Genomic DNA, 22839 nt, shown 5'->3' with positions numbered 1-22839 from the left:
TAAAATGCATTTTAAAAGCTTCTTATTCCAGAAAATTCTCTATGAAACTCTTAGGTAAAGCTGGTTGGAGGAGCTGTGACATTGGACCAGTTCTTTAATTGCTAAGCATTAATTTGTTTCCTTTTTTCTTTTGGGGGAGGGGCAATAAAAAGGGTGTTGTATTATAGCCTCCTTCAGATTGTGGTGAAAACTAGTTGATTCATGTAAAAATAATTAGATAGGTTTTTGTGGTTTATTTTTAGAGTTAGGAGTCAATGACTTGACTTTTTTAAAAATTATATTATTTTTGTATAGGGAATCCAATGCATGCAGCATTTTGACATATAGTGATTTCTAACCTCCTAATAAGAATATCTTTATTGTTTTCTGAGAAGTGATTATTGTAAAAAATTCATAAAGTAATGTGAAAGCTAAATAGTCTTTGTAAATCCATCTCCTAGAGGTGATTACTGCTAATAGTTGTTACATCTTTTTTGACTTCCTTGTGTCTATCAAAAAACACATATACTTAAGTATATATTGGAGATCATATAATAGATGTTCTTTTCTGTAACCTGTGAAAGAGCCTTTCCAGGAATGTGCAGTTTTTTGTTAAATACCTTCCATAATACAAAACTGCTGCTGAGAACAGTCAGGAAAATAGAATTAACATTGTTATAAGGTCTTTGCTGTTTCACATTTTTATATGTGAAATTTGTCAGCAGTTTTGCACAATTGTTAACTCTGGCAACATAAGGAAGGGTTATGATGTTGAATTTAATTTTGTGATTTTTAAAAATTACTTGCAATTCTTAAGTACAGAGTACAGTTTAACCCCCCAAATAAGGTTCTATTTAGAGAATTAATGATAGCTTGGTGTTTTTTTTTCTTGCCAGTTTGAAAGCAGTTGCCTTGAGATTAAATCACATTTAATTTATTTGGTTATTAGAATAAGCAGAATATATTTCACAAAATAGTATATAATCTCTAGTAACTTTTTAATTTATTTGCTTTCCATACCTTGTGAGTGTGGCTTCTTAAAGAACGCACAGTGAAGTTATATTTCATGGGTTTTTCTCTGCTCAGAATAATTTTAAAACTTTCCCTGTATTTATTAGTAAGCCCTTATTTTTTTTCTTACAGAAGAGATCTTTGTTAGCCCTAAGTACATAAGGGAGCATAACAGCCACCTCTTTATGAAGTGGCAGTTGTACTTTAGTTATAAATAGACTCCTAATGTTATTGTTTTAAGATTTAATGAGCACTATATAAATAAAAACTAGTAATTTGTTAATTAAGACCTAAAATAACTAAAATCTTTGTTCTTTGTGTTAGTGTGCTCCTTTAATGTCCAGCAAGAAGTCAAGATTGCAAATAGTGAGGAAATATTGGAGCCCATTTAAGCCTCTGAAAACTGTCATTTTAACTTGACGTATAAAGTTTATATGATGTGTATTAAAGTATATATATGTTTATATATAATTGGATATTGTTTTTCTGAATGAATTGATGGAAAATGCTAAATTTAAAAAATAAGGCAGTTATGGTCAATGATACTATATATCCTTTTCATTCCTTTCTGTGTTTTAGCTCCAGCTGTATTACAGTGGTAAGGCAAATTTTTTTGGATTTAAATGTACTGCACAAAGAAAAAGCAGATAGTTACCCAATTAAAAGTATCTATATATAACATCAGCATAGCTGGTTAAACAATTGGAATCAGCTCCCACAACACTGAGTGTAACACATGGTTTGTATAAAAAAATTTTTCAGTGCTTAAAAAAAAAAATCTCTTAATTTGTGTTGTTACAAATCCTGAAAATAATTTTTATGAATTTTGTTTTTGTATTTTATTTGTAAATCATTAATACTTTTGTCTGTGATTGAGCTAGTAAATATTTTTCATATTTCATTTCCTAATTTTCATTTTCTTGGTTTACCTTTTTTGAAAAATTCTAAACAGAAAGTAAAATACAGCTGTATTTTTTCCTTTACCTAGTTTTCCAACATCACAGTATTGGATTTATACACAGCCACAGCTAGCTAGCTAGCTAGCTAGCTAGCTAGCTAGCTAGCTAGCTATCTATCTATCTATCTATCTATCTATCTATCTATCTATCTATCTATCTATCTATCTACATATTTTTGGAAATAACTGCTTAATTCTGTAATTTCTATTTCTCAGCCTGCATTTTTCTATTTAATATTTCTTCATATTATTCTTATTGTGATGTTCTAGCTTTCCATGGAGTGGTTGATTTGTTAGTTAACCAAGTAATTTCATTTTTTAAAAGGATATTTGCAAAATTGTTAGGTAGCAGAGGGTGGGCTGCACATATAATAATTAGAATATAATAGTAAAAGAGTAGTGGTAATGGAAAAGCCAAAGGCAAAAATGAACTGAGGCTTATGTAATGTAAGAGATGATTTTAAAACTTTTTAGTGTAATCTGTAGTTGGATGAATGAAGGGGAAGGGAGAAGGCTTAAGGTAGATATGCAATATTACCAGGTTGCATAAAACAGAACTGTGCAGTGACTTAAGAACAGAAATGACTGACAATTAATTGAGCCTTAGTTTGGAGAAGAAGAAAATACCAAGATAATTAAAGCAGAGAAGTGTTAGGAGACAGTAAGTAATATAACTGAAACAAGTTTTCAGGCTTAAACAAAAATAGTTTTCAGCATACTATTTGAAAAAAAAATGTAAATTCAAGAAATAAGGAAAATGGGAGGAATCTAAATGCTGTAAAGGCGAAGAGTTCCCAAAGCTGAAAAATTTATATTCTAAACTTGACGGCACAACATGTAGATTCCAAAGCAGATTATTTCCTCTTTAAACTGGTGGGTCCATAGCAGGGGTCCTCAGACTTTTTAAACAGGGGGCCAGTTCACTGTCCCTCAGACCGTTGGAGAGTGCGCACTTTGGGCCCTGATGAGTCTGCTGCTAAGCATGACAGGCAGCGACGGCAAAAATACCTGGCTGGCCGGATAAATGTCCTAGGTGGGTGGCATGTGGCCCATGGGCCGTAGTTTGAGGGCATCTGGTCCAGAGGGAGGTTCTGGTCCTAGTGTAGCTTGAGATTTCATCAAGTAGTCTGTAACGTGTGCCTGTGTTTTGGTATCCAGGCTAGAGAAATGTGTATTCTATGAAATTGTAGTTGGTTGGATTCTTGATTCAGAGACTAGTCATCGCTAAAGAATGTCAGCTGATCAGTCTGAAGGGATATGTGTAATAAAAAATAAGGAGGAATAAAAAAATTTAAATCGTTTGTTGGTGTCTAAACAAATAGTTGTGGAAGTATAGAATAGTGGAGACTTGTCTGAGCACCACTGTCAAAATGTCAGCAGTGTTGTAATGTGCTTGCTAAGGAAGTAAAGGTATTCTTAAATAACACTGATGCCAGTAGGGAGGACTAGAAGTTGACAGCCTCAGTCTGCATACCCCATTGACAATTATGGAATGTCATGTACAGTATGGGGTTTTACACTTTAAAAGGGTCTCAGACGTGTTGGAATATATCTAAACAAGTGGGAGGGTATAAAACCATTTCATATAGTTTAGAGAAGAGGAAACTTAGATATAGTTATGGAACTTTTCCAGGACTTGTGGAGCTGCTGGTGGGAGGGCAGTGGATGAAATTTTAGGAGAGCAGATTTTGGTTCAGGAAAACAAATTTGTAACATTTAAGATCTTAAGAGATGTCTAAAACAAATTGTATTGTTATTGGGGATATTTAAATAAAAGATACCTGTCCAAATTGGTGGATATTATTAGGAAAATTTTTATACTACTAATTAAACAAATAGTCTGAACTTTAGTTCTCTGAACCACTGCTGCAGGTTGATGAAAGTAGTGTGGAGGTGTGGGGACATTTGAGCATTATAATGTAATGTTTGATATAAGAAAATAATATATACAACATACTAGTTATGAAGCATTTCTTTGTTTCATAAAGGAGCACCTGTGAATCCACCACTTACAATGAAAGGACTATAGCATTCCCCAAACCCATACCCATTGCATATTTCTGAAATAGTTTGGCTATAATTACCAGCTTGCTAGGATAACAATAACAGAAGTTCTGATTGTCCGGACTATGGAATGAAAAGTTTTGGGGACCTAACTTTTTAAAACGTGGGGTTATGGGAGAAAATAATAAATGGGGTTCTTGCATATACTAAGGTTGGAAACCAGTGGATTCAACTGAATTATTCAGTAAGCAACTTCTATAATTATATGAGGCACAGCCCAGAGAAGAAATATCTAAATCACAAAAGAGTTACTGTTAGAACTGGAATCAGAACTTGTTCTAACTTGAGTATTGTAAATAATACATTAGAAAGTACTGATGATTTCCTACTTTTTTCCTATTGATAAAGGGAGTATGCAGCTGGTCAGACTTATCACTGATGAAGATTGTAAAGTCCTTGAGGACCAGAACTATGCCTTAGTAGTCTTTTCATTTCCATCAATACAGTCTTGTACATAATTTGTATTCTGTTAGGAAATTCAGCGATTATATCTTAGAGACTGAAAAAAATCATGGTAGAAAGATTTCTTACCTGTCTTTCCCATAATAGTAAGTTCTTTGGTAAGTGAACTTACCAAGACTTGTTTGACTTTAATGCTAATTAAACAACCTAGCTCATTCCTCTGTTCATTTACCTTCCCATCTACCCAACCCATCAAGTATTTATTGACCCACTGTGTGTCAGCCATTATTCTAGGACTTGTGGACACAGTGGGTAACAGAGTCTCATGGAACTTTGAGTTATTAGTCAAAGAATCACATAAATATTTGTAGAAATACAACTTAAGTGGTAGATGTGTTTTATCATCTAACTGGATCTCTGTATATGAAGGCTGTTGGTTTATATATTTATATTTTTTAATCTAGTCATCTGAATCTTCTGATAGTTTATAACAGATTCTTTTGGTTTTCTAAGTTTAATAAACTTGTTTACCTTGCACAAGATAAACTATATCCCCCCCCTTGATCTATTATATTACTGTGGTTACTTACAGTAATAGATTTTTCAATATTGAACTATTCTTGCACTCATGATATAAACTGTGCTTGGTCTTAGTGCATTTTTCTTTTAATATGCTGGTGGATTCTATTAATTTCAGATGTTTGCACCTATAGTTATAAACAAATTTTATCTAGGGTTTTCTTTTATGCTACTGTCTGGTTTTTATATTGGTTTTATGCTAATTTCATAGTAAGAACTGGGCAGTTTCTGAAGAAAAAATTAAAATGTTAATAAATTAATACTGAAAGTGCTTTTTAGTCCTGAGACCTGGACTAAATGATATATGTGTAATATAGAGTAGAGTAACTTTTTCTGACACCCTTTGCTTCATTACTTGCTATAACTATGTAAATTATGTAAATAATCATTTGTATTTAAATTACTGGCCGTTGATTTGAGAATTGCTGTCATATGGTAATTTAAGATAAGCACTAATTTGATACTGGACATTATTGGGGAAGACTTCATTATAAAATTATTAATAGAAGCATAAAAAACTTAGGGTGAAGTCTTTAATGATGTAGTCAAATCCAAAGTAATCTCTTGATTTTTGTCGATTTCATTTGCTATTGAGAGATTAGCTTTTGGTAAGCTTAGACGAGCATTGTTATTTAAGAGATAAAATCTGTAATATGGTGAATATTGCTATCACTGAAGCAGAAAATGTATTATAATGCATTTTTTTAACTGATTAAGATTTTATAACTGGGTAAGAACACCTTTGATCATGTCTTTTTGCTGTGTTGAATTTTGTTTAACCAAAATTGATTTAAATAGCTAGTTAGGAAAATTAAAGAGTACATTTGTATTGGATAGTTCTTAATATCAATATATTGAAATTTCATGTACAAAGTACATTTTTTTAAAGAGCACATTTTATTTTTAAATATTAATGGATGCAAGCCTTCTCCCCAAGGAGGACACAATCTGTAGGATGGAGAAATAGTTACACAGGTATTCAGCTAACCTTAATAATGACAATCACTTATCAGACAGTATGTTCCAGTGGACATGAGCCTATCTTCTAGTGTATAGTAGAAGCGTAATAAATAATTCTCGAAAGAATTTTCTTTATAGGACTTGAGTCATTGAAATAGTAGTATATTTATACCCAAGAACTGTAATATTGTTTTTTTTCTATTAAAACCTCATTGACTTTAGGGATTTCCACTTTCCTTTTTTATAATTCATTCATTAACCCAGTGTAGTTTGATCTTCATTATTGTCTTTCCCTTGAAATGCCTATGATCGCCAGTGGCTTAGGGGTGAAATTCAAGGTATCATGTTTTGTTCTTTACCTTACTGTACTTTTCTAGTATTAGACACCATATTGATCACCCTGTCCTTGAATCTGTCATTTCTTAGCTTCTATGACACCTCTCTTCCCTGGTTTCTCTGTCTACCTCCATTTCTTCTTCATTTGGATCTTCTTTTCTTAAGATTCATTCACTTCTTCTTTCTCCCTTTACCTTCTCTAAGACATCTCTTCTCATAGCTTTAACTAGTCTGTTGAACTTGCAATCTATTGTCTTTTGGACATCTCTGTTTGAGTATTCCAAAGGTATCTAAAAAATATAACAAAGTGGTCAGTTTAAATTTTGTTCAGATATATTAGTTCTGAAGCATAAAAGAGATTTTGGTATTAGTTTTGTCTCATAGGTATTCTTGTGATAGCTATTTGAAGCTATCATTTGGAATGACTGGCCTCAGTCATGGAAAAATTAGGTAAGATAACAAGTCAATAGCATGTTGGTTAAGAGCTCAGGTTCTGAAGTTAGTTTTAATAAGATATGTTATTTGATTGGTATAAATTTGATCTGTGGTAGCAATTAATGAAAGTTGTAGTCCTGTTTAACATGGGCTTAATCTAGAGAATGACAGCACAAATAGATTAGTAGCTCCTTACTCTAGTTTTAACACTTTATCAATGAAATCCTCCCCTGCCCTCTTTATTCCCCCTGGACTAGCAAGAATATTTTTTTTGTCTAACACATTTAAAATTTTTACTTTTAACAGAAATTAGCAGAGTACGGAAAGACATGTACAATGACACATTAAATGGCAGTACAGAGAAAAGGAGTGCAGAGTTGCCTGATGCTGTGGGACCTATTGTTCAGTTACAAGAGAAACTTTATGTGCCTGTAAAAGAATACCCAGATGTAAGTATATTTTGTTTTATTCAATTTTCTTCTGCTTCACATATTTTGAGAAGAGATATAGTTGGTGGCAAATACTTAAGCATTGTCAGCCACTTTTTAAAAAGTTCATGTGAGGAACTGGAAATGTAAATAATTGAGCATGTATAATTTTAAAAAGTTCTTTCTAAATGTTTCCATGTGATTGCTGCTTTGTCATTTTAGAAATGCATGATATAGACTGTTGTGGATTTCAGAAAGAGGCCAGGAACTATGGAAAGCACTTTCGCCTGAGTATCAAAGAGTACTAGCTACAACTCTCTGCTCTTCTTTAATCTGACCTCAGAGAAGCTTGGGCCACGTCATCCTTTCTGTAAAGTGAGGATGTTGGACTATGTTCCTTATAGCTCTGTAATTTTTATCAAAACTGCTGTTTGTAATCTGAATTTTTTTACCATCTTAGTCCATAGCTCAACTGTTCTCTGTAAGCATCTTGTTGCAAATAACCACCTTGTCCTATATCAGTTAATTTCTAAATCAGATTCTTTGCCTTTTGTTCCAAACCCCTATATGATATGGTCCATTATATTTCTCTGACCTCATCTTAAATAATTTTCCCTCTTCCTCAGGATACTGTAGCCATATTGGCCTTCTTCTGGCTTTTAGAACAAGTCAAGTCTATTCCCAGCTCTAGGGCCTTTATGTTAGTTGTACTCTTATCTTTACTGGCTGGCTTCTTCTTGTCATTAAGAATTTAGCTTAAATATCATTTCAGAGAGACCTCCTCTGACCTTATTTAAAAGCTAGCTGGCTACTCAAATGTTTCACATGAGTCTCATATTTTATCTGTACGAGTACTTAGTCTGGTATTTTCCTGGTGATATTTGTTTATTTTTTGTCTCTCCCAGCAGAATATAGGGTACATAAAAGAAGAACCCTACCATTGTTATTCACTGTATCCCCCATAGTATTGGCACACAATAGGACATTAAATAAATAAAGGAAAAATGGTGGCTTTTTGTTAGGTTTCAGAGGAGTTTTCTTTTAAAGCAAAGAAAAGAAAAGTTAGTATTACGGTATCAAAAATGTGATGTGTGCTCTAGTATTCCTTGATTATATTGGACAGGATACTAGTCTGCAATGGCAAATAAATGTCTTAAGATTAATTAATGGAAAAAAGCTTTAGTATTTCACAATTTGCATTTCTAATACAATTTTCTTTAAATCCTGTACATTTCCTCTAATTTTATAACTGTTTTTGGTAGCAAATATACAAATAGTCCTGGATAATGTATGCAAAAGACAAGTTCATTGGAAGATTATTGTGTAACATGAAGAATGAAAAGAATAGATGGAGAACAAAACTTTTATGGAAAGCCAGGAACCAGGGCATCTCTGAGAACTTCAGCAGCAGGGGTTCATGGACTTTCTCTGTCAAGAGTCTTGCACATAACTGGGCATCAGTGTCTCCCTGACTTTATCGTCAAATTTCAGATTCTTGGAAGAGAGTGTGTATTTTGGGCCAATCTGCCATGAGTAGGGCAAGTGAGGTTACTTACCATAACCTAGATATGACCACTATGGGCCCACCCTGGGTATAGGTATTATTCCTAAAAATGGGAAATTGTGACTTGTGCAGCTATCCCAATTGTCTGCTACTGTTTGGTGTTTTAGTATCCCCTGAAGGATATCGACTTTCTCCTCTGCTTGTTTAAATCCTAAAGGATAAAGTTTCAGAAATAATCATTAATATGTAAGATCATAAGACTTGAAAGAGAGAGACTATAACCTTGATCAGTCTGGTTCCCTCCCCTCCCCTCCCCTCCCCTCCCCTCCCCTCCCCTCCCCTCCCCTCCCCTCCCCTCCCCTCCCCTCCCCTCCCCCAATATCCTCTCCAAGGAAGGGATACTTATTCTGTGTTATTTGAAAGATACATGTTCCGTACAGTCTTCTAAAGTCAGAGCTTGAGTCTAGAGGGCACTTTTTCACTATATTCCTTTCCTCATTCTGCTAGTTGTGACTCATTGCTATGAAGCTATGGTTGCTGGCAGGTGTGTTGGAACATAACATTGTCTAGATCAGTGGTTCTCAAAGCGTGATCCCTGGACCATAGTATCTATACCTTCTGGGAACTTGTAAATAAGTTTTCAAGCTCCATACCAGATGAGTTGAATTAGAAACCCTGTGGGGTAAGGCCTAGCAATCTGCTCTTTTAACAAGCCTTATAAGATGATTCTAATGCATTCCAGAGTTTGAGAATCACTGCTCTAAGTTTGTTTTTTGTTTTTATTTTTGACTAGAATAAGCCAGACTAACAGGTGGATGATCTTATACATGGTCATTTTGCTAGGCATTGTTTCAGGAGGTAGGTAAATGATGAACTAAACAGTGTTTCTGCTCTCTTATGAAGTGGGCATTTCAGTGGCAGAGACAGACAAAAAGCAAATGAACACAAACTTTTAGGGTGTAGTCAGTGCTATGGAGAAACTAAAGTAAGGTAAACAGATGAATGGTGATTGTGTGTGGTGGGAGGTGTTCATTTTTAAGGGTAACCAAGGAAGGAATCTCTTATGAGATGATGGCAATAGAGAGAAAGGAACAGAATGATGAGGAGGAAGGCAGGAAAACTATCTGTGGGAGAAACATCTCTGGCAGAGCAAACAAGTGCAGTGGCTCAGGTATTAGTATGCTTGGGAAGTGTGGGAAGATGTGAGATCGAAGAGTTAGCAAAGGGGCAGTGCAGAGCACAGTGGTCAGAAGTATGAATTCAGATGCAGAATTCTGTCTAGTTCTGCCACTTGTTTTGTGACCTTGGGCAAATTACTTTTCATTCCTGATATCCTTGGTTTTCTCATTTCTGTAATGGAGATACTAAGTCTCTCACAAGGGTTATGAAGACTAAATGAGTTAATAATGTGTAAAGCACTTGGAAAATGCCTTTATGCTGTGTTTTTAAGCATGTAAGCTCCATGAGGGCAGAAATTTTTTTATCTGTTTTTTCAGTGCTATATTCCCAGTGCTTAGAATAGTGTGTGGCAAATGGTAATTGCATATAAATATTTGTTGTGCATATTTGCATGAAACCCATACTTTCAAATATTGTGAAATTTTTTTTCTTTAAACCTGTTGTCTTTTGCATTTGCACATAGCAAGTTACTTATCGAAGTGAGTGTTAGTTGGAGATAGTGTTTTGGAATTGGCTATGTAGAGTTCTGAAACTGATAAAAGAAGAAGGCCTTAGAATTCAGTGTCTAAGAAATGACATAGTGCTGTATGATGCCCTTCACAATGTTTTTGAACCATTGGCTTGGTGATGTGAGAATGAGAAGCTAGCCCATTGAATGAAGTAGCCCATTGAAAAGTCATTAAAAATATTTTACAAAATTTATATTTTTTAGTAAAGTAGACTTTTATTGTATCTCTACTGTGTACCAAGAATATCCTGGGTGGGAATATTAATCCAATTGAAAAACTCTTAGATATAGTCAAGTTAGTGGGGGTTTTGAGTCAGGCCTGATTTTTGAATCCTGACTTACCCTTTTAGTGGCTGTATTTGTCAACAATTGCCACAATAATGCTCCATGGTAAAACACCCTAAAACTTAGTGGTTTAAAATAATAAGCATTTATTTCCATACTCGTGGGTCTGTATATTGCCTGAGCTTCTGCTGATTGAGGCTGGGCCTAGGCTGATCTAGACTACATGGGGGTAGGTTTAGGTCTTCTTTATTTATGTTCCTGCTAGGTCCCAGGCCAAATCAGGCATTGGCTTCTCAGGGCATGCTGTTAATCATGGCTGATCACTGGAATGCCAGAGCCAAGCTAAATTGCATCAGCATGCGTATGGCCTCTGTGGACATTGAGTATCTGGAGATATTTTTAGTTGGCTAAACTTGGGTGGGGGTACTATTGGCATCTAGGGAATAGAGGCCAGGGTTTCTGCTAAACATCCTATAATGCACAGGACAGCCCCCTACAACAAAGAATTATCAGCCCAAAATGTTAGTAGTGCTGAGGTTGAGAAACACTGTATTAGCCATATCAAGTCACTCTGTCCACAGTGAGGAGGGGACTGGAATAAATATTTACTGAAAAATATTAATAGTTGAGATTATCACATTGACTTTGAGCATATGATTACTTTTTAGAATCTGATTCTTTGCTTATAAAGTCATATGATCTACCTCACAGGTTTGTTTGGAGAAATAGAGATAACAGATACAGGCACCTGATAGAGCAGACACTCATTATGGTTTGTGTGATCATGAATAAGAAAAAACATCTTATTCTTGAAGGAGCTCATAGTCTTGTATGAAAGATAAAATACAGTGTATTCAATCATTTAAGACTACCATACGTTCGTAGAATGACAGTCGTGAAAGAAGATTAAAGTTATGTTTAGACCATCAAACTGGTAATTTGGTTGGTTAAGTTATTAAGGACTTTTTTGAATATGCAGGGTCTTACAAATGGTGCATGGATAAGAGTTAACTCTGATTTATGTAAGTAAAAAATACTATGTTTCCAATGAGTCAGCAATAATTTTGTCACTAAATTTGCTTAGTTATCAATTTTGAGTTGTTACTGTTTTATGGGATCTGCCAGAGTAGTAAATAAGTTACAAATATTGGCAAGGTCTTGCTGTTTAGGATATTAATTGTGCCGTATATACATGACCGGATTAGATTGTTAAACTGTTGACTTGGGACATGACTTGATGATTCAATTGTAGTGAGATTTTTTTTTTATTTATTTATTTTTTTTTTTTTTGAGACAGAGTCTCGCTTTGTTGCCCAGGCTAGAGTGAGTGCCGTGGCGTCAGCCTAGCTCACAGCAACCTCAAACTCCTGGGCTCGAGTGATCCTTCTGCCTCAGCCTCCCGGGTAGCTGGGACTACAGGCATGTGCCACCATGCCCGGCTAATTTTTTATATATATATCAGTTGGCCAATTAATTTCTTTCTATTTATAGTAGAGACGGGGTCTCGCTCTTGCTCAGGCTGGTTTCGAACTCCTGACCTTGAGCAATCTGCCCGCCTCGGCCTCCCAAGAGCTAGGATTACAGGCGTGAGCCACAGCGCCCGGCCTGTAGTGAGATTTTTTTTCTAAGGATTTTCTGTAAGTATAACTGATTTTCTGATGTTTTAAAAATAGGTTTTAATTTTGAAAAATAGCCTTGAAAAACATCTCTTGGGTCTCTAGGCCATCATGATGACACATATTGTCAAATAATTTGTGAGATGTGTAAGTGTCTTTTCAAATATTTTTTTTTCCCAGCTTGTAGGATTCTAGCTTGGCAACCAGTTATTCATAATATTCTTTATAGTCTTAAAATAGTAAGCTATATTTATGGTGGTTCATGATTTGTAAGTTCCATTTCTGTTTAATTTTCCTGGGTTTGCAGAAAAAATTTGGCTAGTGATAGCTTCTGAGTTAGTATAAGGTTGTTTGGTATTTTCTTCTGTTTCTCAAGATTGTCATCTGCAGATTGGCTGTTGAGCAGGTGTTTGTTTTGGAGGGATTGTAAAGAGAGAGAAAGGTCAATGCAGTTAGTTATCTTTCATTAGGTCTTTGTTCACTGCTGTGGCTCTCTTACTGTGTTGAAGGATTAAGAGTCTTGATATAAACTACTTTCATTTTTGTTCTTCTAAATAACAAATGGATGTTAAATCCAAATTTAATGATCTGCAAAGTCTCCTTTTTCAGTGAACATCTTAACCCTTAACCCCATATTATGCCTGAATATGACCTTAATTATAAGTGAAAATACAACATTTTTAAAGTAAGATCTGTATACCTCTCTTTGATAGTTTGTACAGGAAACTCAAAGATAGTTTTCTAATAAAGTTAGTATATATTTTTACTGAATGTAGTTGTGAAGTGGTTTAGATTACATATTAACTTGTTGGAGTTTTAATTTAGCAGCGTGATTTGATAATATAGACCATGTCTTTAAAGAAAGGGAAATTGTTATCCTTGACTTAGACCTTCTACCAATTCAGTTTAGTGAAGATCAATTTAATGATGGTTTTGTTTTGAAGTTTTCTTTTTATTTTACTCTGTAAAGATATATTGAGGGCCTGATGTATACCATATATTTAATGTGCTATGTGCTAAGGGTCAGTTATTTTATTGGAATTTCACAACAACTGGGAAGATTAAAGCTACTAAGCCTAAGGTTGTGTAGCTATTAAATGGTGGAGCCAGGTTTTGAACCCTGGTCATCCTTCTTCCACAGTGTTTCTACACCCAGACCCTGTCCTGGTGTGCTGAGTTTGTGCTGCTTTTTCCCGTGGAGGCTGAGTCTCTGTCAAAGTCTCTATATATTTAATAGGTTCTTTATGTTTTGGGAATATACTAAATTTCTTAGAATGTTAGTAGATACTATTCCAAAAAGAGTTTCAAGACAGTCTGAAAGCAATAGATTTTGTTTAGCTCTGATTTTTCCAAAGTTTAACAATGTCTTTAAATAATAAGCCTTTTCAGTATTTAAAAGGCAGGCAGTATCTTGGGTTGTAAGTAACATTTTAATATTTAAAAGGAACTACTGTTTATAAGAACAAATGAAAAGATGGAGTTAGTTGCTAGGGAAGAATTATTTCTAGTAAGCAAGTATTTCCTAGGCTCAGTTGAGATAGATTAAATTAGATTAATTTTATCTAAAAAGAGTTTGTTAGGATCTGCTTTGTTAAAATTATTGCTACACAGGACCAATCACAGGTATCCCACCTCCATATTTCTAAGATTGTCACTGAAGTAACCAAAGGAATGTAATATAAAAACTGGGGAGAAAGCTGCTTCTCAGTGCTGTCCATATTCTGGAAACATTGAGCTGTTTCTTGTAAATATTAAAGGAAATCTTGATCTTTTGTCAGCCCGACTGAAGAGAGCAGTGTTTCCTGGAGCTGAGTGAAGCAGTTAATAATAGAACTATCGTAATCCTAACCCTTTCCCCCCAAAATTGGTAAGTGAAACTGTCTGTGAAACAGTCAAAGGTTATACCATTTGAACTCGACCACCCATCTTAGTGCCTGTTTATAAATAGGTGACCTAAATGTATTTTGTAAGTGAATGAAATCATTTATGCCTTCTTTTGATTTCAGTTTGAGCAGAAAACTACCGTACTTTTTGAAAAAACCTACCTTAACTTTACCTAGGGACGTTGAAATTAAATTTTTAAACTGCTATCTTTGGAAATAAATTCAGTTAATCCTTTCACTGGGAAAACTTATTTTATGTCTTAATAAATCTAGCCATTTAGAACAGAGTAGTTCATAAATAAATTGGATATTTCTTGAAATCAAGTTTTTTTTTTTTTTTTGAGACAGAGTCTCACTTTGTTGTCCAGGCTAGAGTGAGTGCCGTGGCATCAGCCTAGCTCACAGCAACCTCAAACTCCTGGGCTCGAGTGATCCTTCTGCCTCAGCCTCCCGAGTAGCTGGGACTACAGGCATGCGCCACTATGCCCGGCTAATTTTTTTTTTTTTTTTATATATATATTAGTTGGCCAATTAATTTCTTTCTATTTATAGTAGAGACGAGGTCTCGCTCTTGCTCAGGCTGGTTTTGAACTCCTGACCTTGAGCAATCCGCCCGCCTCGGCCTCCCAAGAGCTAGGATTACAGGCGTGAGCCACAGCGCCCGGCCTGAAATCAAGTTTTGACTACCATAGAAAACTGCTTTTCCCAAGTCCAAAATCAATGTCAGTACGCAAACGACCTGTCATGAACTTGACCATCTCCTTGTTTCATATCTATATGATAATTTTTTTATTATTTGGTAAATAATTTAGTTGATAATTTTTGATATATTATTTGGGATTATAGAACAGTGATTGTTTTGATTAGTTTCTTGTCTTTTTACTTGTAAGGTTATATATAAACAGTTATAAATTTACCATGTCAAGGGCAGATTAAAACAAACATTTGAAAAATAATTAGAATGTGAAAACTAAAAAGGACATCTGAATATAAAATAGCAAGATTTTAGTATCATTCTTTTATCCTAGAAATGTTTGTGGCCTGTGCTAGGCAAAAGGGCACAAGAATATGAAAAGATATCATTCCATAATCCTTGTTCTCATAGTACCATTATAGCCATGATCCAGGTATGGAATGATGAGGACCTTCAGGGAATGGTAGTTGAAATGAAGAGAAGGAAACAGAGTAACCAGTGAAACTTTAAGATTTCTTCATTTTTTACATGTGGAGACTAGGAATAAGGGAGAGCCTTGCTGGTGGTGCTCATTCAATAGAGAATACAGAAAGAGTAAAGGGTTTTATAATATGATATTATAGGGGAACCAAGAGTAAGAGATCATAAACTTACTATAATAATAGGATATAATAATTAAAAGCCACTGTAAGCTGAGTTCATAATAATGTAGAACATTGACCAGTAGGTCAAATATGACTAAAATTTATGCCCAAAAAATAGTTCACTGTAAGAGCTGAATTAGTATTTTTGGAACAGTTTTGTGGGGCTGACAATATTTATGCAGCAAAGCTTAAGATGTCAGCTCAAAGCCTAATCTGTGGTCAGAACTACACATTTCCTCTACTAGACTCCTCTTCAGGGTATCACTTCCAACCCTGAAGAGGAGTCTAGGAGATGAAATGTGTAGACCATAGATTATATGAGTGAAAACTTTCATGTGATACTACTTTATTAACAAGTTTCAATGACAAATACACTGTAACATCAGAAAAGAGAGAAAGAAAATTTGATTATTTGAATAAAGACAGCTTTTCCAGAACCAGTTATCGAAGAGACTATCCTTTCCCCATTGTGTATTCTTGGTGCCCTTGTCAAAGATTAGTTGACTAAGTATGTGTAGATTTATTTCTGGGCTTCTGTTTCATTGGTCTTTGTGTCTGTTTTTATGCCAATACCATATTGTTTTGATTACTGTAGCTTTGTAATATAATTTGAGATCAGGAAGTGTGATGCCTTCAGATTCATTCGTTCTTAAGATTGTTTTGGCTATTCGGTGTCTTTTGTGATTCCATATGAATTTTAGGATTTAAAAAAAAAATCTATGAAAAATACCATTGGAGAGATTGCATTGAATTTCTAGATTGCTATGAGTAGTTTGGACATTTTAAGAATATTCTTGCAATCCGTAAACATGGGATATCTTTATTTATTTGTGTATTCAATTTCTTTGATTAGTGTTTTATAGTTTTCAGTGTACAGATATTTCAGCTCCTTGGTTAAATTTATTTCCAAGTATTTAATATATTGTTCTTTTTGATGCTGTCATAAATGGGATTGCATTTTAATTTCTTTTTTGGATAGTTTGTTGTTAATGTATAGATAGAACTGATTTTTATATGTTGATTTTTATATCCTGGAACTTTACCGAATTTGTTTATTCAAACAGTTTTTTGGTGGAGTCTTTAGGGTTTTCTACATATAAGACTGTGCCATCTGCAAAAGAGACAACTTTACTTCTTTCTTTCTGATTTGGATACCTTTTCTTCCCTTTTTTTGGCCTAATTACTTGGTCTAGAACTTTGATTACTATGTTGAATAGAAGTGGTGAGGATGGACATCGTGTCTTCCTCCAGTTCTTAGAGGAAAGACTTTCAGCTTTTCACCGTTGAGCATGATGTTAGCGGTGGCCTTGTCATACATGGCCTTTATTATGTTGAGGCATATTCCTTCTATACCTAATTTGTTGAGAGTTTTATGATGAAAGGATGTTAAATTTTGGCCAGGCGCAATGGCTCACGCCTGTAATCCTAACACTCTGGGAGGCCAAGACGGGCAGATTGCTCAAGGTCAGGAGTTCGAAACCAGCCTGAGCAAGAGCAAGACCCCATCTCTACTATAAATAGAAAGAAATTAATTGGCCAACTAATATATATAGAAAAAACCAGCCGAGCATGGCGCCGCATGCCTGTAGTCCCAGCTACTCGGGAGGCTAAGGCAGTAGGATTGCTTGAGCCTAGGAGTTTGAGGTTGCTGTGAGTTAGGCTGACGCCATGGCACTCACTCTAGCCTGGGCAACAAAGCGAGACTCTGTTAAATTTTGTCACATACTTTTTGTATCTGTTGAGATGATCATATGATTTTTATCCTTCATTCTCTTAATTTAGTGTATCACATTTATTGATTTGCGTATGTTGAACCGTCTTCACCTCCAGGGAAAAATCCCACTTGATCATGACATGATGCTTTTAATGTGCTTTTAATTCAGTTTGCCAGTATTTTGCTGAGGATTGTTGCATTTGTGTTCATCAAGGATAGTGGCCTATAATTTTCTCATCTTTTTGTGCTTTTATCCGGCTTTGGTATGAGAGTAATGCTGATCTCGTAAAATGAATTTGAAAGTGTTCTCTCCTTTTCAGTTTTTTTTGGGAGAGTTTAAGAAGGATGGTATTAATTCTTCTTTAAATGTTTGGGGGAATTTACCTGTATGCCATCTGGTATTGGGCTTTTCTTTATTGGAAGGTTTTTGATGTTAATTTAGTTTCCTTTCTGATTATTGGTCTATTTAGATTTTCTCTTCATGATTCAGTATTGGTAGGTTGTATTTGTATGTCTTTAGAAATTTAACCATTTCTTCTAGTTTGTCCAATTTCTTGGTGTATAATTATAGTAGTTTTTATGATCTTATGATCATTTCTGCATTATTAGTTGTAAAACCTGCTTATTGATTATTTTACTTATTAGAATTCTCGCTCTCTTCCTCTTTGTTGGTCTAGTCAGAGGTTTGTCAATTTAGTTAATCTTTTCAGTAAACCAACTCTTGGTTTTGTTGACCTTTTCTGTGTATTTCTAGTCTGTATTTTATCTGTTTCTGCTCTAATCTATATTATTTCCTTCCTTCTATTTAAGTCTGTAGCACCCAGTGTTTTCAGGCAGTCTCCCATTCATTTTTTTTTTTATTAAATCTCAGGAAATTTTTACTATAAGAATGAGAAATCACTATATATAATTTCACTGTACAAATATTAATTTCTTCATTGTGCGATACATTGTGTGAGGCACTGTGGATAAAAAAAGCGAAACAAAACTAGGAGCTGGTTCCTGATTTCAAGGAATGACCCCCAAGAGATGTACAGATCATTGTATACCATGTGATAAGGGTGTAATAGGTGGGTACACAGTGCTCTGCTGAGAGCCTCACTTCAGACCAGGGAAACAGCTGACTTTAGGCATCAAAGAACACGTGAAGAAATAGAAAAAACATTTGAGCTCAGTATTTTGGGCTGAGGAGGAGTTTGGCATGTTAGATGGGAGGGAAGGAGAAAGAAAGGTATACACAGGGCAGAAAAATTAAAAATACCTGCCCCCCCCCCCTTTTTTTTAAATCAGAGGAGTGAATTGATAGTGGCTAGAACACAGAGGTAATACCAAAAATAGACTAGAAAAGTAGTTTGGGATCTTTTAAAAGGCCCTGTTTATAAGATTTTACTCACAAATACTGTCTTATACTTCAACAAATATTGTTTGCTTTTGTCATAAAACTCTTACTGACTTTAATTGCCTTAATATTTTTAATTGGTTAAATTTTTATTTAATTGTTACTTAGCATCTGGAATGATAATCATCTATCTTATTTACCTGCGTTTGTTTTGAGTGGTTTCAGCTTGTTATCCTATTATATCTATACAGAGAATGATTTTCCATAATTTAGGATATCCAAATTCACATACCACAGATTTCAAATTTTGGTTATAACTGTTTACTCATTTTTTCCCTTTGTTGTTGCTGGTCAGTGCCTTTTTGTACACAGCCTTGTAAGAAGCCTTTTCTTACATAGCATTTGTACTTAAATGTGCCACAAACAATAATTTTTAGAAAGGCCTAATATATGAAAGGTTTTGAAAAATGATTCCAATAATAATAATAATAATGTAGCATAAATTAACTGTTTCTGCAGGAGATCTATTTGGCCAGTTATTAATTGTACAAATTAATAGAAAGGTAGAAAAAGTATAAGACAATTTGTTTACCCTCAGCACACGTTTTGATACATAAAGGGTCCCCAATTTACAATGGTTTGACTTATGATATTTTTATGGTGGTGCAGAATCAATAGGCATTCATTATGCTCTTCGACTTATAATGGGGCCATGTCTGGATAAACCCATTGTGATTGAAAATATTGTAAATTCAAAATGTGCTTTCAGCTTAGGGTATTTTTAACTTACAGTGGGTCTGTTGGGATTTAACCTCATTGTAAATCAGGGAGCATCTTCATTCATTCTGGTCTGTTTGTTTGTTTGTTTGTTTGTTTGTTTTTTGGGAGACAGAGTCTTGCTCTGTTGCCCTGGGTAGAGTGCAGTGGCGTTATCATACCTCACTGCAGCCTCAAACTCCTAGGCTTAAGTGATTCTCCTGTCTCAGCCTGCTGAGTAGCTGGGACTACAGGCGTGTGCTGCTACATCTGGCTACTTTTTTTTTTTTTTTCCCCTAATTTTTATAGAGACAGGGTCTTGCTCTTGCTCAGGCTGGTGTCCAACTCCTGACCTCAAGCAGTTCTTGAGCCTGCCTCAGCCTTCCAGAGTGCTAGTATTACAGGCATTATCCAGCATGCCTGCCTGGTCCATTCTGGTATTTCTAATTACAAACAGTTTTTGTGCTAAATGGTCTCATCTTAGAATACCTGTGTAAGATAGGCTCGCTAGTGTTGAGTAGACTAGGGATGGTCCATTTTTTGTCTTCTGCTAAGTGAAAGACTTCATCAACAAATATATATACACAAATAATTTTGTGTGTGTGTTTCATACCTACTACGTTGCTTATGTGATATAATAGACAATTTATAAGTTCTTGAGTTTTTTCTCAAAAATTTAAGCAGAGATTACTGTATCAGTTCTTAGAAGTGTTTTACTGAGATGCTTTTAGAAATCCATTTTTTATTAGCTGTTTTGATAGTGTGTCACAGTAGGTTTTATCTTTAATTGTAGAATTCTTAAAAGGTTAATAGAAAGGATTTTCATAATACTTTATATTTTATCATGGGGAGAAATCTATCATTTCTATTTAAAATGATGTGAGTAGCAATGAATAGCATTAGACATGATTGTTGTTAAACCTCTTCTTTAAAAATTAACATGCCACTTGGCAGAAATATAATTGGTGAGCCACAGAGAAGGTCTGTACTTTTAAACAGTAGGGTTAATGAATATCTTTTTTTTCTTTTCTTTTCATTCTTTTGGTCTTTAAAGTTGCACTTAGCTTAGGCTGTTTGAAATGATTTTCTTTGAAAGTGTTGTGACATTGTTTTAATTGAATGAAGCTGCAGAACTGGCATGATAAATCAACACAGAATGAATTTTAATGCAAGGCAAATGATATTAACTTGGAAATTGGTTGCAGTAGACAAAGCAGCTGCTATGATTAGTTTTTTTTTCATTCTCTACTTACAACATTTTGATAATGATGACCTTCACAGTTCCAGTTGTATTAGAATCCCAATGGCATGCACTTTAACATACTTGAGCTGTTATTTGTTGGTTCTTGGGATAGTGATTTATGTTTAAGGTTAGGAAAATTTCATGTCACAGATTTAGTGTTTTGGTTGTAAGTCTTTTAAAAAGATTTTTTAAATTTAGTAAATAATTATTGTGAAAATTAATCAGCTATGATAGAAGCCTTTTTCTGTGCATCTTGATGCTGTGATTTAACCCAAGGAGGATTAATATGTGAAAAGGATAGGATGTTCCAAAGAGGGTTCTCTAAGTGGCCATGAATTGTAGGCCAACTGGTTTGACAAAGGATATAGGTCAAAACCAATTACATGTTAGTTATTTGAAGTGCTAAAGTATCTCATTCATAATGCATTTTTTCAGATTTTTTGGGCCATATTTGAAATATATAATGCATATCTAGTATATGGGTCGATGTGGGAAAAGATCTATACAGAGTACAACTACTACTGAAGAGTAGCTGGCAAGGCTGCTTATTTTAGGAAATAGTCAAGGTAACAAATAGAGCGAAGGCACTTTCACTGACTTTGAGAGCAGGGGCAGTTTCTTTCTTTCCTTTTTTAATTCCTCCATTTATTTCATTCCTTACCACAGAGCAAGACTTGAATAAATGTTTTGTTGAATCACATTTGAAAAACACAAGTTGTTCCCTATTTTATTGAAAAATACAAAACCTAGACAAAAAGGGTGAGTGATGGGATGTAGAGGTGGTTTCTCTCCAGGTTATTTTTGGGGAGGGAAGAGTGAAGTTTAATGTAGTCTTTGACCATATAAACAGGTTAAGTTATTAAGTTGTAGAAAAGCAGCTTACTTGACATGAACATAGGGTTAGGCATGTTGATAGATCTTCTCTTATTTTTTTTCTCTTTCTCAGACCCTCATGCCAATATATTATTACCCTTTACTGCCTTAAATTATATCAGTTCTAGATCTATTAAGATCAAAAGGCAGCCTCTTAAAAAATGTCAGTGGACTTGTGTTTCTTAGGGACTGACAAGGTAATTCAGACCAGCTGAGTAATTCTAGTGAAACAGGACATAATAGGAAAACAAACAAACAAAAAAACCTGCTTGAATATATCAGAGACCTAGCTGAATTGTGAAGAATTACTTTAGGATACTCAGGAGGTCAGATGATCAAGGATATAAGCCTGACTTTTGGGATCACTTTTCTCTCTGGCTTTGTTTGCAGAATCTGAAGAGGGCAGCTAAGAAAGAGGCTGAGCATTGGGGGATAGGTAGGGGATTGGAGTCTATAATTTGTTTATGTGGACTACCTCCAACCCTTTAGCCTGATGTTTCTGGGGTAGAGACACTGATGGGTATGTACTCTAGGAGTAAGAATGAACCAAAAGGTCCCAGCTCCTCATAGAGACTGTACCTGAAGTCAAAATTGTCTGTCTCAATAAGTGAAATTATGCTGAGATGATCTTAGGTGTTTAGTAATAGTAGGTGCCTGGCAGAAGCTGGTATATATCTTCTCTGGAAGAAAATAACATTATCTTTGGCCTTATATTATTTTCTATAAGCTATTTAGTAAGTACATTGTCTGGAACACACTAGAAAACAACCAAGCACACAAGGAGGCAAGATGATATTAACAAAAATAAAGAGAAACAACAAAACACAATAGAAACAAACTCACAGAGACTCTAGGTATTAGAATCACCAGATCCAAACATTTTAAGAGCTATGTTTACTGTGTGTAAGGAGACAGAAGACAAATAAGATACATGAAAACTATAAAAGAAAAATGAAACTGAAAAATCCTTTACCTGCTATTAACTTAACAAGTGGGTTTAACAGAAGATTAGAAGCATTTGAAGAGAGAATTAGTCAACTGAAAGGTAGCTCACAAGAAAATACTCAGCATGAACATATAGAGGAATGGAAAAAATAGGGAGCATGAAAAATATTATAAAAGTAATACAGTGAGAAAGTTTAATGTATATCATTGTAGTGTTAGAAGAAGAGGAGAAATAGAAGGGGACAGAAGCAGAGTTTGAAGGACATGTGGTTGAGAACATTAAAACCAAAGAAAAAAAGTCATAGATTTATGAAACTTGCCTGTAAGCATGATAAATATAAAGAAAACTACACGTAGGCACATAGTAGTGAGACTGCTGAAAACTGATGATTAAGAGGAATCGTAAAAGCAGGCAGAAAAAGGAAAAGATCACCTTCAAAGGAGCAGTAGGAAGATTCAAAGATTACTTCTCAAAAGTAGCAGTGGAATCTATAAGACAGTGAA

The 22839-nt window shown here is 34.8% G+C and overlaps 1 protein-coding gene across 8 annotated transcripts in view; it reads left to right on the top strand.

Annotated features, from left to right (window-relative positions):
- Positions 1-22839, top strand: part of QKI (QKI, KH domain containing RNA binding) — a 160807-nt gene that overhangs the window by 31329 nt on the left and 106639 nt on the right. For all 8 annotated transcript variants that reach the window (XR_002223932.2, XM_012745611.3, XM_012745612.3 and 5 more), the window contains exon 2: positions 7031-7173. Coding sequence is in view for 7 of the 8 variants with exons in the window: in XM_012745611.3 (XP_012601065.1) it covers positions 7031-7173 (143 nt within the window). In the remaining variant the exon portion in view is untranslated. The remainder of the gene's footprint in view (positions 1-7030; positions 7174-22839) is intronic.

Source organism: Microcebus murinus, chromosome 5 (genome assembly GCF_040939455.1).
Source record: "Microcebus murinus isolate Inina chromosome 5, M.murinus_Inina_mat1.0, whole genome shotgun sequence".
Taxonomy (NCBI): Eukaryota; Metazoa; Chordata; class Mammalia; order Primates; family Cheirogaleidae; genus Microcebus; species Microcebus murinus.
The sequence above is the reverse complement of the archived record's forward strand: the minus strand, read 5'-3'. Positions and strand labels throughout refer to the sequence as shown.